Source organism: Raphanus sativus, chromosome 2, assembly GCF_000801105.2.
Source record: "Raphanus sativus cultivar WK10039 chromosome 2, ASM80110v3, whole genome shotgun sequence".
NCBI lineage: Eukaryota > Viridiplantae > Streptophyta > Magnoliopsida > Brassicales > Brassicaceae > Raphanus > Raphanus sativus.
Genome location: NC_079512.1, coordinates 32,018,906 through 32,035,548, shown reverse-complemented (window position 1 = coordinate 32,035,548; position 16,643 = coordinate 32,018,906). Strand labels below are relative to the sequence as shown.

General features: G+C 33.8%; 4 protein-coding genes across 6 annotated transcripts; 3 read left to right on the top strand and 1 right to left on the bottom strand.

Annotated features, from left to right (window-relative positions):
- Nucleotides 1–81: 81 nt before the first annotated feature.
- LOC108839809 (uncharacterized) lies at nt 82–2,975 on the top strand. The gene is made up of 14 exons (XM_018612584.2): nt 82–336; nt 427–489; nt 591–643; nt 727–807; nt 904–977; nt 1,162–1,244; nt 1,348–1,454; nt 1,541–1,683; nt 1,768–1,815; nt 1,985–2,037; nt 2,146–2,230; nt 2,353–2,419; nt 2,509–2,628; nt 2,748–2,975. The coding sequence occupies exons 1-14, from the start codon at nt 155–157 to the stop codon at nt 2,876–2,878; spliced, it is 1,290 nt and encodes a 429-aa protein (XP_018468086.2). The 5' UTR covers nt 82–154; the 3' UTR covers nt 2,879–2,975.
- Nucleotides 2,976–3,207: 232 nt separating this feature from the next.
- LOC108840015 (F-box protein SKIP27) lies at nt 3,208–4,499 on the top strand. Of its 2 annotated transcripts, XM_057003114.1 has the most exons (4): nt 3,208–3,312; nt 3,448–3,748; nt 3,836–3,910; nt 3,990–4,499. In XM_057003114.1, the coding sequence occupies exons 2-4, from the start codon at nt 3,521–3,523 to the stop codon at nt 4,188–4,190; spliced, it is 504 nt and encodes a 167-aa protein (XP_056859094.1). In that variant the 5' UTR covers nt 3,208–3,312; nt 3,448–3,520; the 3' UTR covers nt 4,191–4,499. The 2 variants fall into 2 exon arrangements, with proteins under 2 accessions (XP_056859094.1, XP_018468329.2); XM_018612827.2 differs by lacking the exon at nt 3,208–3,312 and having other exon boundaries at nt 3,321–3,748.
- Nucleotides 4,500–12,621: 8,122 nt separating this feature from the next.
- Nucleotides 12,622–13,791, top strand: LOC108840470 (uncharacterized). Of its 2 annotated transcripts, XM_018613300.2 has the most exons (2): nt 12,622–13,420; nt 13,531–13,791. In XM_018613300.2, the coding sequence occupies exons 1-2, from the start codon at nt 12,739–12,741 to the stop codon at nt 13,536–13,538; spliced, it is 690 nt and encodes a 229-aa protein (XP_018468802.2). In that variant the 5' UTR covers nt 12,622–12,738; the 3' UTR covers nt 13,539–13,791. The 2 variants fall into 2 exon arrangements, with proteins under 2 accessions (XP_018468802.2, XP_018468801.2); XM_018613299.2 differs by having other exon boundaries at nt 12,624–13,791.
- Nucleotides 13,792–14,508: 717 nt separating this feature from the next.
- On the bottom strand, nt 14,509–16,643 carry LOC108843068 (bifunctional riboflavin kinase/FMN phosphatase). The gene is made up of 10 exons (XM_018616155.2): nt 16,428–16,643; nt 16,165–16,351; nt 15,960–16,090; nt 15,810–15,879; nt 15,662–15,727; nt 15,427–15,581; nt 15,241–15,336; nt 15,002–15,153; nt 14,846–14,929; nt 14,509–14,769 (listed from the first exon to the last, which is right to left on the bottom strand). The coding sequence occupies exons 1-10, from the start codon at nt 16,501–16,503 to the stop codon at nt 14,641–14,643; spliced, it is 1,146 nt and encodes a 381-aa protein (XP_018471657.2). The 5' UTR covers nt 16,504–16,643; the 3' UTR covers nt 14,509–14,640.

The following is a 16,643-nucleotide window of genomic DNA, read 5'->3' as shown; positions in this document are numbered from 1 at the left end:
GAATTTCCGGTTTACGAAATCTCCCAGATGAACCCGGTTCGGGTTTAGGAGATTTTTGACTGGGGTTTAGAGCAGCAGAAGTAAACCTCTTCTCTGCTTTTACTTTGCCCCCACACAAAACAAACCTCTCTCACTGACGACGACGACGGCGACGATGGGTGAAGAAGGAGAAGCAATAGCGGAAGAAAACGGCGGACCAATGTTAGTGGACTCAGGAGAGCAAAAATCCTCATGGCCCACCATGAGATTCGATGTCTCTCCTTACAGAACACACCATTTCTCCAAGCAGTTCAGGGCCTCTCGGAACCCTAACAATTTCCTCAAGGGTCTTAAATGGTAACCCTTTTTGTCTCACTCTTTCTCTCGCCTTAAAGTTTCCTTCTTTTTTCTTCTTAAAGTTTGGGTTTTTTAATTTGATTCTTACAGGTCACCTGATGGTTCGTGTTTCCTTGCAAGCTCTGAGGACAATACACTTAGTCTCTTCTATCTGTAAGTTTAATAAGTTCAACTCTCAACACTCTTATGTAGCCTATTGGTTTTGTTTTAGTTCTCTGGTCAGTCTTTTTTCGTTTTGTAAAATTGTGCATTAGGCCTCAAGATGGAGAGGAGTCTAATAGTTATGGAGTGACAATCCCTGAAGAAGGTAGGTAGCCTTTGCCCGTTTATGTTGTGTCAATTGCTTTAAATGTGAAGAAGTAGTTTTGTGATTCGTTTTGGGATTTGTAGATTCATATGGTGCGAGTCTCCTTGTGAATGAGGGTGAATCTGTTTATGATTTCTGTTGGTATCCATACATGTCAGTTTCAGGTAATTAAATAATGAGGGTTCTTTCTCTTTTTTTGGCTTAATGATTTCATTATTCGAATGACTGATCTTGGCTGTTCACTGTTGTGATGGATTCAGACCCATTAACATGCGTGTTTGCTACCACAACTAGAGACCATCCAATCCATCTTTGGGATAGCTCTTCTGGTGAGGTGCTGATTTTTTTCCTTCATGGAATCTGCCCTTTTTTGTTAACTTTAACGTTGTTGCTGTCATTATTTATTAATTTGAACCTGGAGAAAGAGTGTTCATGTGCTTTATCATATTGGTTTTCTTTGTTATCGCTATCGTATAGTGTGTATTCTGGTTATTTATATTTGAATATAACAATGGCAGCTTCGATGCACGTACCGGGCCTATGATGCTATGGATGAAATAACTGCTGCCTTTTCAATTGGATTCAATCCTAATGGCAACAAGTAAGCAAAAGAGTCTTCTAAATTTCATCCATCTTCTTCGCTCATGGTAGACAATCTGAGTAACAGTCATCTATATTCGTTTTGGGTGTGAATGTGTCTTTAGGATCTATGCTGGCTATAACAGCTCTATAAGAGTGTTTGATCTTCATCGTCCCGGTAGAGATTTTGGGCAGTATTCAACTCTACAGAAAAATAAAGAAGGCCAAGCAGGTTGTTGTCTTGTACGATGCATATATCATTAGTAGTACAGATTATGCATAAACAAATATTGCATTTGCTGGTTTTGTAATTTGCAGGTATACTATCTAGTCTTGCTTTCTCTCCAGCTAATTCTGGAATGTTGGCTGTGGGATCTTACGGGCAGACTACTGGGATTTATAGAGAAGACAACATGGAGCTGTTGTATGTTTTACATGGTCAAGAAGGTGGCGTTACACATGTAAGTCATTAACTTGGTGCTTTGTTTTGTGAATTTGGAAATTGATATATCATAAAATTCAAACTTTTTCTTGCTTTTTATCAGGTTCAGTTTTCAAAGGATGGGAACTATTTATATACAGGAGGTCGCAAGGTAACCTTTTGATTGTTGTCTTGAGCATATATATATCCCTGTTTGATTTCCAAGTTAATATGACCTCTTTTAGGTGAAAAAAAAAGTATGGTCTGTTGGGAGATTCTAAAGTATTATATTATGAATCATGTTTCCAGTAACCTTACCTAAAGTTGTTTCTTCTTTTCAGGATCCTTATATTCTTTGCTGGGATATGCGGAAATCGGTTGAGATAGTTTATAAGTGAGCATTAAGTTTCTTTTACTTTGGTTGGATTTTATACTAGTTTTCAACTACTTTTTTAAGTCCAAATGAAAAAGTGTTGAATGGATCTTTTCTATATGTGATCAGATTGTACAGAGCAACAGAGAACACAAACCAGCGTGTCTTCTTTGATATTGAGCCGTGTGGACGACATCTTGGCACCGGTGGTCAGGTATTATCGATAGGACTCCTACTCTTTCTGAAGACTAGGTTTCTGTTTTAAGAGTATTCAAAAGCAACTTAAGAGTAACATTGATTAACCATTTTTAAAATTCTGTCTATATTTATTTACAGGATGGTCTCGTTCACATGTATGATTTACAAACTGGAAACTGGGTCTCTGGATATCAAGCTGCTTCAGGTATAAGCTTGCATTTGGTTCTTGAATAGATTTTCTTTCAACTTCTAGATGAGGATCCTAACGTATAACTTATATAATACTATTTACAGATACTGTCAATGCTTTTTCTTTCCACCCATACCTTCCAATGGCTGCTACATCTTCTGGTCACAGACGATTTACAGTTCCAGATGATGACGATGGAGATAAGAAGGATGTTGAGTTAAAAGGTACATTTGCACCAACTCCGCCGTTCAACTTCATACATGTTAAAAATTTTCTCTTTTGCCAATGTTAAAAGACGCAAAAAAAAATAAAGTATTTATATTCTCGTTGTTTGGGCATACAGCTGATGAAAACTGTGTATCTCTGTGGAGCTTCTACGTCACGTCCGAGGAGAACACTTCTGATGAACATAACAATGGCCTTGCAAGTGATTCTCATCGCCACATTGTCACTGGAGAAGAAGAAAAAGTCTGAAAGATATTCAAAAAAAAAATATCTGAGAGATCTTATTGTTTACACTCTAGTGTTTTAAAAAGAATTTTTTTTTAAAAAAAATGTTTATTTAGTCTTATCCAACTAATGAAAATGTTAGGCATATTCTCTTTCTTATGCAATGCATTCATTAGAAAAATAAAAGATTACCAAAATCCTATGATGCTTATCTAGAATCCAATGTCTCACTTCTCTGTTTTTTTTAATCACTAAACTCCTCATCGTACCACCGTTCAAATTTCTCAAATCCGACACGTGGCAAAGATCTAGTATTTGATGATCCCATGAAACCACACGCACGGTCCCGATTTTCCCTCCCCCGAATAAAACGCACTAACTTGTACAGAGAGCTCCTCAACTTGGAGTCATTGAAACAAAAACTGCCATTACGGCTGACCAATAACAAACATCCACGTGTATATCTCTGGAGTCCGAGCTTATAATATTTTTTTCTCCATGTTTCAGTTCTCTGCAGTTTTAGTTCTCTTCTTTTTCATTTGCGTTCTGATGATTCACTATCTACATTTGATCGGTGAGTTTTGGTTCTGCAGAGTCGTAAAAGTGGTGGACTGGTTCTCGGAGACTCTGTTTGACAAGAACTTTCTTAGTGGTGGAAGAACAACAATGGCGTTAACAAAAATAGTGAAGTCAGAGGAAGAGGAGTTAGATTTAGGATTAGGTTCAGTTACTACGTTCACGAGAGGGTTAGGGAGAAAAAGGGTTTTGTTTTCAAGCAGAGAGATTCCGGCAACTGAATCGACGACGCCGGTGAAGAGACAAAGAAGCAGAACTAGTAATGTTTCGTTGTCTTCTGAGAGATCTCGCCTTGAATCTCTGCCCCAAGAACTTTTGGTAAACCTTATGTTACTCTAAAATTAAATTTCTAAATTTAGATTTGATTAGATATGATTTAACAATAAAGATTTTTCTTTTTTACAGATTAGAGTGGTCTGTGGCGTGGATCATGATGATCTGAATAGTCTAAATATTGTATCTAAATCAATCAGAGAAGCTGTAAGTTCAATTAATTCAATCATTTTTTATTTGATTGATTTCCAATATATTCTTATTGCCAAATTTGACACTGTAACAGAGTTTGGTAGCAAAAGAGTTACATTTTTCATATAACACACCCAAAAAGACTCGCGCTTTTCGAAACCAACTAGATTTTGAGGATTTGAGCCAGCAAGTGGAAGATGTCGAGCCTCCTAACGCACCGGTTCGCCGCCATCGTTGGACCGACGCTAAGAGGAAAGAGAAGCTGTCTAATGTCTCTGTGGCATTGTTTACTTGAAAATGATGATGAGATATGTATATGGGTGGGATTCGAGTCCCTAAGTGTTATGCACTTTGATGACTATACTGTTAAAGTCTCTTTGACGGTTAATAGCTTTTTTAAAAGATTAGTATGCATTTTGATTCGGAAGCTTTTTAGGGTTCTAGAGTTGGGTTCTGTATAGTTTCATTTTCTGCATACCTTGGGGAACTGAAATGGTGTTTTTTTTAATGTATTTCAGTCTTTTGGGTTTTTAGTCAGAGTATCCAAGGTTCTGTTTTTGTTTTTTTTGTCTTAGGGGTGCAATAAAGATAATCAATTCTAATAGTAGTATATGTCTAATGAACTGTAGTCATATTTCTCTAACATTATCTACTGCTATTATTTGGCTACTTTTATATTTTGTTGACTCCGCTATTTAAGAAATCTGAATAGTCAACTGTTAAAATCGATTAGAACTAAATGTTTGTTAATTATCTAAACGATATTATTTTAAAAATTGATCAAAACATCAAAACAAAATTTGAGTGTTTACGGAAGCAAAAAACGTCGTTTGTTTTTAATCGATTTTAATAGTTGACTATTCGAATTTTTTAAATGGCTGAATCAACAAAATATAAGAGTTAAAATGACCAACTTTTGAAAGTTGGAATTTTTTTTGGCTTAAACATTAGTTGAAGACTTATTTTTCTTTAATTTAAAAGTTCAGTGTTATAGTGATCTTTTTCTCAAAGTAATTATCATCTATTGTGTTGAGAGAAAAAAAATATGATCTATTGTAATTTGTTCATGCGTTCTGTCATCAATCATCTTCTATATACAAAACTTTGATCATACAAACTACTATTTGATGATATATGGAATTGGATGTAGTCCAGTGCTTTCACATTGTTGGTTTAAGGTTAAATTAACTGGATATCTATCAATCAATTATACTGTTGCCATAACTACTATATGATATATTGGATGGATGTAGTCCGGTGCTTTCACCTCGTTCATTAAATTCGATATCAATCAATTATATTGTTTTCATATTAATTAATTAGGGAAGAATTAGCCTGCCAACGATCTAACTATAATCATTTAGATAGTCTTTTCATCCCTCTAAAAAATAAAAACAAAACCTACTCTAAATTAGATTCAGATATACACGATGGCCAGTAGTCATGACTACAAAAAATCTGAAATAATGTCTCCAACGTTGTCATTATCTGTCATTTGCCAAAACATTAACAGTTCTTTCTGAGTTACAAGTGCTTACATCCAAAATGATAGTTTAGTACTTCATCTTTTAAGTAACATTAATAATTACTCTCTATTCTAACATAATTATAATTTATACTATAAAATATTCAAACTATATTTTATTTCTTATTATATGGATCTAATAGATTTTTTCATTATATTTTGCACCGTAGTATCAAAGGAAGACTATCTTATAATAAAGTTATCCACCTCCGAATATTTTGTTCGTTAAATATCTAATCATCTATAATATAGTCAAACTTTTAATATGGAGCACGATAAGAGTAGAAATGTTTAAAATAAACTCTCTCATGCATGCTAGATCCTTAGTTTATGTTTCTACCACTGATATTATTTGCCAAATTAACCCGAAACCAACCGTAAAAGTGTAGCCGAATCCTTTCCAACTCCAAGTACATCTTTCACCAGATGATTTATATAACATATGAATAATTTTTTCTCAAGCTTAACATTTTATCCATATGTCGACAGTCCATATGCATCTCTACCTCTCATTATTATCCATCTAATGGAACAGCTTTGTTTCCACTTTGACCCATACATAGAAATTTGAAAGAGACCCGAGAAATAAAGGAGGGGAAAAGGAGGAAGAAAAGTGATGTCTTAATTTATCTTTAATATTTATTATCAGATTAAAAACTAACTGTTCATGTGCTTTTAAAACTTTTGGACATCCAATTTTGAGAATCATTACATGGAAGTCAAGCCTAAGTGATGGATGGGTCGGTCCAAAATGGATCAAGTCACGTGGTTTGTGATGTCCTTTGGGTCCATTCTCCTTAATCATCAAAACTTTGATTATTTTTGTCGATTTTATATAAAGTCCTTGCTTCTTGCTTAAATAACCCTTTATATATCATGAAACTCAAACTTAAAATAATGTAAGAACCCCAAAAGCTTTATGTCCAAACTTGTTTATTAATTATAACCAAAGTATTTAATTCGATTTATAACACTGGCAACGTTTCAGTATAGACTTTCACAGACCTTTTTAGGTTAAAGAAAACATAAATTTCCGAGTTCAACAAAAATCAGGAAAACTAGCTACACGAAAAAAATGAAGACATGGGCAAAAGAATTGCCACAACAACAACCTTTCAGGCTTTCGCCTTTCTCTATCTCAACAATCATAAAGCGGAACTACTTTATCTTTGTTTGATCATTCATTATTACTTAAACTTTATAGAAAGAAAACAACGAAACAGGATTAAAAGTGCATATGTAGAGAAAAAATTATTGAAAAAGGATGGAGCAGACATATTGTGTGATGAAAATATGAACGCAAAGAAATGACAACATTAATTCAAATAAATTGGTTGAGGAAATAATTACAACAATCTATTTATATTTGTGTGTGCTGAGTATGGGAGTAACACTGGGAACTTCTTCGATAATAGTTATAAGAAAATCAAATCGAACATTGATAATCTAGCAATTTCATTATTTTTATGATTCGTATCTTATAATATTAGAGGTGGGCACGGAGTATAGTAGTAGAATTTTTGGTATTTGCAATTTGATTTTTGTATTACGGATATTTTAATATTTATTTGATTTACTTCAGAAAAATATGAATATAAAAAAATTGAATATTCAAAAATGTATAGATATTTATGGATATTTACGAGTGTTAAGAGATATTTCATTTGTTTTGCTTCATACAAATAATTTAGAGAAACTGATACAAATTTGTTCTTAAAATATCTTTTACATGATATATAAAATTAAAAATTAAAAAAATCAGTGAAACTACATGATTTTAAAATTTTAAATTTAGTTCCAATATAATGATAATACAAAACTTAAGAAAAAGTTATAACTGTCGTAAAAAGTTTCTTTTTCTTTCGATTTAATATTTTATGAAGTATTAAGGTGAATAGACTTTATTAAACCATATATTAGAACAGTAATTATATAAACTTATGCATTTAAAACTCTAAATTTAATTAAGACATACATATATTTATATATCTGTCGAAGAAGAGTTGATATCCGTTTCTTAAAATTTTGGTATTTGTGATTTGTTTTTAATGGATATTTATTTTAAATATTTTACAATATCTATATTTTTATTAATAAACTAAATTAAATATAACGGATAAATGTAGAAACTTTAACAGTATAAATTGATGACAATATGCTGAATAGTATATACTCGGTTGTATTTTAACAAATGAGTGATTAGTTTATTTTTGCATATTATTTGTGGAAAGCTAGAAACGCAAGTACAGTTACAAAAAAAAGTTAGAAACTATATCTTGGTAATACTTCAAAAAAATATGTTGGTTCTTCCAATGTGTTTTTTATTAGTGAGTCATTACTTTTTATCTTCTTTATTGTCAAGGTCATTAATTAAACTGAAACATCAGCAGCAATATAGTGCGTTTGACCAAAAAAAAAAAAAAAAAGCAGCAATATAGTGCAATTAGAGCATTCTTATTGGTAGGACCAAAATTTTGTATCTTAGAATAGTTTATTAATATATCTATCTTATTAAATCAGAAACATTACAACTTCTTCTATGTAGATTTTAAAAGTGAACTTCATATATTTAAATTAAATGTCTCATTCCTTATACATAATACGTACTATAGTCTAACTTTGCATTGATGTATTTCCTTAAATATAATTCATTTTTTTGTCCATATTCCATATATAATTTCACATTTATTACATGTCGTTTTAAATAAGATAGATACTAAGAATTAATAAAAATATTAATCTTACTAGAATTACCCTATACAATTCATTTTAAATTGATCAGTATACTTCATTGGCCATATTGATTTTATTAGTACGAATAACATTAGGTAGATAAATCATAGACACATACATAAAGATTTGACTATTTTTTAACTACTTTGGGCCTAATCTACTTTCTAAAACAAATAACACATAACTTTATATATTGTATAGAATATAGTAATATTGTATAGTATTATACTTATACAATAATACTAAAAACAAACCAAACTGAAATATAATATATATCGAAAATGCTTTGAACCATTACAGACAAAATATATTAGACCTCAGTGATAAAATTCAATTTCAAATTATGTAATAGTTATTTTAAAAAATTAGACTCCGTAATGTACAAAAACATAAGTTTTATATCAAATTTTGTGTTACAATAAAAAGACATAACTCGTGCTTGCAAAATATTATTTTTACATACGAAAGACAGTTTTGGTATTGTTCTTTAAACAGAAAATTGAATTATACAAACTCGATACTACATAAAACTAAATAATACAGAATACATTTTAAAAATAAAACCCGTGCGGGTGCGCATGGCCTTTGCGAAAATCGTAGATATGTTTATATATAATATATAAATATATTATGTTACACATATTTTCATATAAATAATACCCCAATGTAAGTTTTGTATTATAAATATTGAAAATACAAAATATAGCACTATATATTTAAAATAATATATAAAAAATCTACTTTACATTATCATAAATTTTAAAAATCAAATTTAGTAATTAAACACATTGTTTATTTAAACACATTAGTACACATTGTATTTATCAAAATTTTATATTAATACACTTGCAATCATGTATAACATTTAGTACAAATAAAAATAAAAAAGTTTGATTCCCGCTCGGTCGAGCGGGTCATGATCTAGTGTAGATTAAGAGATAAAGTTAAGATACTTGAGTAAAAAGGTAGATTATTGGTAGATACATTTGTTGTTTCTTAGTTAAATAGTAAATTCAACCAAGTTTAATAATAGAGACTTAAAATCATTCAACCAAAACCAAATCATTCTCAGTAGTGCATAATCTTGATACAAACTTTAATAATAGCTCAAAATCATTCAACCAAACCAAATGGAGTATTCGGTACCTCATAAAGAAAGGAGAAAAATAAGGAAAAGGAAAGCCATGGGAGCAGAGGAGCTTGTACATGTACAGAACGTGAGCAGAGCCACTTGTACTCTCCTCGGAACTATTGTTCCTTCAAAACCCATTTGAAAAATCCAACAACAATGCCAGTAACTAAACAACACAAGTAGTAGACTACACAAACATACAAGACTACAAAGCTTCCTCGTCTGTGACGAGACCGTGAATACACATGAGTACACAAGACTACAAAGTTTCTTCCACTGTGACAAGTCCGTGACACAAGAAAAGACACTACACAAGAATACAAACCAATTCATCACAGAAGCTAATTCAATTCTACTCTTTTCAGTTCAGACCAGATGAAATAGTTACACTAACCTGTACTGTAATTGGAGTCCTTTATTCGATGAACCTTCCTTGTGTCTCTTTCCACAGAACAAATCAAAACCTATTTGATCCATCCATCTCACAAAACATATTTGATTCATCCGTCGTAGAGAGAATCGAAACGACTGACAAATCAAATGTGCGATCAGAACAAAAAGAAGCCTAATCAAAGACACGCATGATTGAAGAACAAACGAGGAGAGGACGCAATCAAGCAACAAAACTGGATAAAGGAAGAAACTTTTAAGCTATGAGGGAGTTACCAGAATTAGCATGAGGACTGTGGCGGCTGCTACTGTCCACTTCGTCTCTAATTTGCATCGACTCTTGTCCCTTCGTAGCATCGGTTTCAACTTCCATGGCTTCTCCTACAAGATCCGATTCAAGCTTTGGTTCTTGTCAAGATTCGAACTCCACCAGAGACTCCGCGGTTCCGTCGACGTCTTCTTCCTCTATCATATCTCGCTCGTCTTGTAGATTCTCCACCGAAGGATCGACGAGACATATCTGCAGGAGGGATTGGATGCCGAAGACAGACGTCACCGTCGAGGACGAGAGGTTTCGACCGAGAGAAAGAAAAAACCGAGCAAGCCAAAAACCACGCTACCTCTCGTTGCTCTGTCCAATTTCATCCTGCCACCTGTCCCAAGGACCAGCCCAAAATGTATCCAAACCAAAGATTTTCATCGATGTCTCTTAGTTTATTCAGCATTTTTCATTTATTTTTAGCCCAAAATACTGGAGGACCAAGCATTAGAGCCCACGATAATGATGCTCTTATATGGTTCAGTTTTTTTTCTTTTTGACAAATAGTTCAGCTCATTTTACGAAGTTCATTAGTTTGAAATTTTAAATACAAGTTTCTTGTAGCCTTTGTTGGGGGACCAAACGATCATCTCGGTATCTAAACAGTTAAATTAGTTAATCTGGTTACTGGATAGATTACATGTATCATTGCCTGATTATATGCCAAATCAAAGTTCCACTAATCTTCATCGAAAGGTATACTCTGATTGTAAAACTTCTAGCATCAATTTAATCTTAATAAAAGATAACCTTTAGCGAGACTCATCTTATAACAAAATTACAACAGGAAAAACATGGAGTACTTTCTTTTTCTCGGAGCGGTACATACAAAAGTAAACTTTTGTTCAACTAGAAAAATACACAGAACTTGTGTCATGTGATATCATCATATCAGAAATTTTTCCAATTTCGTCTGCACTTTATATTCATTTTTTTGTCAATTATATAATTTTCACTTCGTTAAATTTTCTTTTAATATTCGTTGCCTTTGATCTATGCACTTTAAAGCTTCCGCACTTCCCTAACCAACACTCCAAGAATCAAAAGCAAGAAATCGGTTCTAAATTCCATTGTAAGAATCTAGGCAGTACGTGTCATGATGTCGGTATGGGTTAGCATTTAAATATTCTTCCGCTACTAAATAAATCATGATTTCACTAAACATGAACAATTGGATTAATTTGTTTACCATACATTGAATAATCATATTTGCGATATCGTAACCTATTTTATGCGTTAGAGACAGTTTATATACACACCACCTAAAAGAAAGGTGATGTGCTGTGGGACGCGACATATATAGTAATATAGAGAAAGTTACATACACATCTTCCAAAAGGGAGACTTCTTTGTGGATGGCATTTCGCATCATTGTGTTAATCACATTGTGGAGGTCTCCAAAGCAACATGCATGGGAGCAAAGTCGATTGCGTCATGTGGTACAACATGAACATTTCCCATTAAGGTACTGGTGTCATCATTTACATTGACGCATCAGATCCACTTGTTCTGATAGTGGGCGTTAGTTGTGCCAAACTATTATGAACCATGTGTCTCATGAGAAAGGTCGATAAATGGTCAGTGTTATGTCTACCTAAAGATCCTGTAATTCAATGTCCAGGCTTTAAAAGGGTATAAATATATAAATAACATTCTTAACTCAACATGAAATGTATTTAGGCAAAAAAAATGAAATGTAATGAATCTGATCCAAAAACATCTGAAAACAATATAAAAACTCGAATAAAGAGTTCAAAGCAATAAAACTCACTAAATCACAACACAAACATTGAAAAACCAATTTTGTTCTGTTTCTTAAACTAGAAGAATTGTATTCTAATTTCAATGCTAAACACTACACTCTTTCGTTTTATGATGTGATTTTAAAAATTTCGACAACAGGATACGTATTTCAAATGCAAAAGAAAGCAGACTCAAACGGGTAAGCGATGCTCAAATGGAATTTAAAAAATGTTAAGTATGATAAAAATAAGTATTTTGATTTTATTACATTTCATAAATATAATAGATTTATTTTTTTGATGTAGCGAAAGTTACAGTAACACGAAGATGTTATTTAGTATGTAAATTTATATGATCAATTTTTTTAAAAAAAAATTGAAAAATCTTAAATTCTAGCCGAGAACAAAGAAACACGAGAGCAAACAAGCTTCTTGTTTGACAAAGAAAATAAAATGTTACTTTTTTCATGTTAAGAAGTTGTGTATTTATACTAAGAATAAGATGTAAGTCGAGTAGAGCTCGGATCTAATCTTCTCATTTATATTAAATCTAAATCTTTTATATATAAATATAAAATCCAATAATAATGATAGAAGATAAAATTTAACAGAAAAAGAAATAGAGTCAGTTACAAAAAAAAAAGAAATAGAGCCAAACTATTCATAATGTTTATCTTCACTTGATAAAACAATGACGCATCAGTTTGACAATATAAAAATTTCTGTTACTAAAAGGAAGTAAATTATTTTATCCTGTCAACAGTTTTAGTAAATTCAACGTTTCAACAATGAAATTAAATGAACAAATTAAGTATATGTTGACTGTTATTTTTTTTGTCACTGGTATATGTTGACTGTTTAAGAAGAAAAAGAAAAAAACAATAAAGAAAAGAAAGACAAAAACCCTCCTCGGGGGAGCTTTTAAATGCGAGTAAACGACCACCAAAGTCTCTCTCTCTCTCTTTCCCCAAGCTTCCACCACATCGTCACGCTCACGCCCTTATGGAAGAAAACGTAGAACAAGAAGAAACCTCCTTCTCATCTCTCTTCTCCTGTTTCATCGCTCTCTCCACTCTGATTCTCATCTATTCTCCCATCATTCATCTCTCCCCTGTTCTTCTCATCTCCGGAGCCCTTCTCCTCTCTCTTCTCCACCTCGGATCGACGACCACCCGAGAACCGGTTACCCGACCCGGTAAAAGCAAAGAAGGAGAGAGTAAAACCGAGGAGACTACTGAAGAAGAAGAAGAAGAAGAAGAAGAAGAAGAATCTGATGTTTTGTTCGATGTTTGTTCGTTGTCCGAACGAGACAAACAAGATTCCGACAGAAGTCACGAGTTCGTGGAGTGGGACTTGAGAGCGCCGTTGGAGGTGATACACGAAGCCTACGAAGAGGACGAAGAAGAGAATCCGACCCGGTTTAGAGAAATCGAGAGATACCCGTCGTTGTCGCTCTGTTACCCGGAAACTGATTCAGGATCGGATTCGGATTCATCGTCGGAGTTTACTTTTCCGGAGATGAGTAGCTGGATGTCGCCGGAGAAAATGGGGTACAGGTGGGAAGAGGAGGAGGAGGAGGACGATGGAGCAGCGGGGTTGATCGAGATTAAACTACACGATGAGTATAAGAAGAAGAAGAGGAAACAGAATCAAACGGAGTTGGATTTTCATGCAGAGGAAGAAGGTTTGATCGAGATCGATCTTTTTCCTTGATCGTTCGTGAGAATTGAGTTTTATATATTTTTTTTTTTGCTTCCAATGTTTTATATAACGACTTCAGTGTTTTAAAAACAGTTCCATAACGATTTTTGCCGGATTAGAAAGAAAGAAGAAGAAGAATCAGTATTGGCTCGTTTTTATGCGAATGTGAGGATTAGTTCAGTTTCTGAACTTCTACAAAAGATTCGAACTCTAATTTAGCATGTGAAATGTATGAAGACATGTCAACAATTAATTAGATACGGCGTTTGTGAAAAATTGTTTGATCTGGTGATTTATATTTACACCGATATTTGTCTAATGTATATTTTAGACAAATATCCTATTTTTGTTTTATGTTTAATTCATTAATTATTAAAACCCAAACAAAAAATTACATTAAATAAAAATAAACAATAAATTTAAATATTTTTAATTTGTGTGCAAAAACCTTAAGCCATACTTATCTAAACCATTTGTTGGCAAAGAAAAATGGGACGGGTAGTTACAAAAAATGGGACGGGTATAGTGTAATCGCAATCACAGAAATGCGACAACCCAGTAGGTAACAACAGTCTTGCGTTATACAATTATACAAACACCGACTCATCACATTCATTTTGTTATATATAGAGCAGCATACAGCTCGATTAGAATATGCATTAAATATTTACCAGCATTTACAAGACTATTTGATTCGTCTTGTCTCTTTCAGTACTACACCGTCACAAGAAGAAGAAAAAAAACGACATGCATTTTCTGTTACTCCTCTCTTGTTGGGAGTTTGGACCCTCAAAACCCCTAACCTAGTTGGCCTTGCTTTTCTGTTTTGATTTTTAGTTTTCACACGCTTGACACTTGTCAAACCAAAATGTCTGTCAAAGGATTTGAAAAACTCGAAAATACTTTGCTCGCAGAGTCGCTGAGCCAGTTCGCAATATCGGGCGAGCGTAACGTGCTGTGTTTACGTTTAGTGGACATACAAAACTAGAATGTAATAAATTGACTTACATTGTTTTGTTCGAATCAAAAGTCAGTATTGTTTTCTTTAATGCAAGAACCTGTTTTGCAAACTTGACAGTAAGTAAAGCAAAGACAGAAGTGTTATTCGAGTTTAACAAACAATTAGAGAGTTTGGTTATTAAATCAAATTCATAATCAAGAATGTGAGAAAAACAAAGTTTTTGATTCTTTACATAAATGACTTTAATCATATTTAGTCAGGTAAGGATCATCCTTAAACTTAGCATACGATGGAAGATCAAGAGCTTTCTCTGCGACATCCCTGTCCTCGTGAATCTTTGCTACGAGACTCTCCAGTGAAGGAAAGTTAGCCTGCAGAGAAGAAGAGCATCACTTCACAGTCATACGAAGAATAGATGAGATAGTAAAAAAAGTAAAATAAGATTACCTCAGGACGTATATAGCCAACAATTATAAGACGTAGCTCTTCTCCATAGAAATCTTCAGTGAAATCGTGAAGCAACCATGGCTCCTACGGTAAACCATAGCTAAAGTTTTTAAAAATAACTTCAAGAGGGAACAAGTTTTAAAAGGTTAAACTCACAATAGTTTTCTCGGTGTTGTTGAAATAAGGATTCCAACCAATGCTCATGACCATTTTAAAGACACCTCTAGTTGCTAACCCTGCCCAACCAAAGTACACTCCCGAAGGATGCTCCACTAGCTCCTCCGCGTAATCCTTCGTTGACAAGTTCGCTGAAAACAAAACCCGGCAATAAGAAAAGAGGCTACCATATACAAAGGTGAAGAGAAAGAAGAGCCTAATGGTAGAATTGTACAGACCTGTGGGAATTCCGAGTACTTTAGAGCCACGGCCAAATCCTTTGATAACTGGACCTCCAATACGCCAAGGATCAATTGGTAAAGTGTTCTCTATCCCTGCAAAACGCAAATCAAAGTCCTTTTCATTGAGATGAACAAAAAAACTATGAAGTAAACATGACTAGTTCGTGAAGTGCGCTTCCTTACAATCTTGAAACGGAGGAAGACCCCATTTTTCAGGTTTAATGTCAAGCAGAGAATTGATGACTTCGTCTGCCGATGTATAAAGATGTGTTTGTTTAGGCAGAGAAGGAACAGCAATCACATAACTCCCAGCAGCTTTACCAGCCAAAACACCAGGCCTACAAATTCAAACTTACTCAGAGAGAAACCAAAAGCTCAGCTACAAAAACAATAAGCTAAAAGTAAAAAAAAAACTCACACAGAATCTTCAATAACCAAACACTCTCCTGGATCTTTATTCAACTTTCTCGCTGCTTCAAGAAAACTGTTAATCACAAAAAGTCAGACCAGCGTCATTAGCACTGTAACTAACCAGTATTTTGTTAGACAAGAGATGGGACTCTTACATATCAGGAGAAGGTTTGCCTTTAGAAACTTCGTCACTACCAACAATAACCGAGAAACATTCCTTCCAACCTTTACACAAACAAAAGAACGATACATAGATTATTACTCTTCACTAAGTAAACATCTCATAAACCAAAAAAAGTTGTTACCTTGATGAAAAGAGATCTTGGATTCAATATTAGCCCTAGAGGAATTAGAAGCCAAGGCCATAGGCACACCATGCCCTTTCAAATGCCTAATCAACCTATTAGCACCTGGAAGAGACTTGATCTTATCCATCCTACAACCACACACAAAAACAAACTCAAAACCATAAAAACAAAATTAAAAAAAAGGAGGGAACTTTAAACTTACTGAGCAGAGAACAAAGGGTAGAACTCAGAATTGAACTCATCAACACCACAAGGAAGTCCATAATCCTCGACAATAGTAGTCGCAGCTTCTAACGGAGTCTTCCCTACTATCTTAAGCGCTTCTCTTCCGTCCCACTGCTTCCCATATTTACTTAAATACTTCCTCAATATATCACCAACCACACCATCTACAAGACAGACCACAAATCAATTCGAATATAATAATATCTTACGAGAAGAGAAGCTGAACACAAGTAGAGATACCTGTGTTGATTAGGGTTCCGTCGAGATCAATAAGAACACAAGACGAGAGCTTCTTCAAGGAATTGCTCACAGACATTTATATACTGTTATGTAAACTTTACAATCCGTACGATCGAAGAACTAAGCTCGTTAACTCCGGCGAACGAAATGAGAGGGAGGACACGACGAAGCAGAGAGCAGAGGTGAAGAAGAAGAAAGGTTGAGGAGTTGTACACG

What these genes read in the sequence shown, in the direction of transcription:
- LOC108843068 (XM_018616155.2), bottom strand. Translation starts at nt 16,503, where the DNA reads ATGTCTGTGAGCAATTCCTTGAAGAAGCTCTCGTCTTGTGTTCTTATT. An exon ending in CAAGATCTCTTTTCATCAAG is followed by an intron (nt 15,880 to 15,959) that starts GTAACAACTTTT and finishes GTTTGTGTAAAG; the next exon opens with GTTGGAAGGAATGTTTCTCG. An exon ending in TCTTCCTCCGTTTCAAGATT is followed by an intron (nt 15,337 to 15,426) that starts GTAAGGAAGCGC and finishes TGCGTTTTGCAG; the next exon opens with GGATAGAGAACACTTTACCA.
- LOC108840015 (XM_018612827.2), top strand. Translation starts at nt 3,353, where the DNA reads ATGTTTCAGTTCTCTGCAGTTTTAGTTCTCTTCTTTTTCATTTGCGTT. An exon ending in CTCTGCCCCAAGAACTTTTG is followed by an intron (nt 3,749 to 3,835) that starts GTAAACCTTATG and finishes TCTTTTTTACAG; the next exon opens with ATTAGAGTGGTCTGTGGCGT. An exon ending in CTAAATCAATCAGAGAAGCT is followed by an intron (nt 3,911 to 3,989) that starts GTAAGTTCAATT and finishes ACACTGTAACAG; the next exon opens with AGTTTGGTAGCAAAAGAGTT.
- LOC108839809 (XM_018612584.2), top strand. Translation starts at nt 155, where the DNA reads ATGGGTGAAGAAGGAGAAGCAATAGCGGAAGAAAACGGCGGACCAATG. An exon ending in TCCATACATGTCAGTTTCAG is followed by an intron (nt 808 to 903) that starts GTAATTAAATAA and finishes TGATGGATTCAG; the next exon opens with ACCCATTAACATGCGTGTTT. An exon ending in TATATACAGGAGGTCGCAAG is followed by an intron (nt 1,816 to 1,984) that starts GTAACCTTTTGA and finishes TCTTCTTTTCAG; the next exon opens with GATCCTTATATTCTTTGCTG.
- LOC108840470 (XM_018613299.2), top strand. Translation starts at nt 12,739, where the DNA reads ATGGAAGAAAACGTAGAACAAGAAGAAACCTCCTTCTCATCTCTCTTC.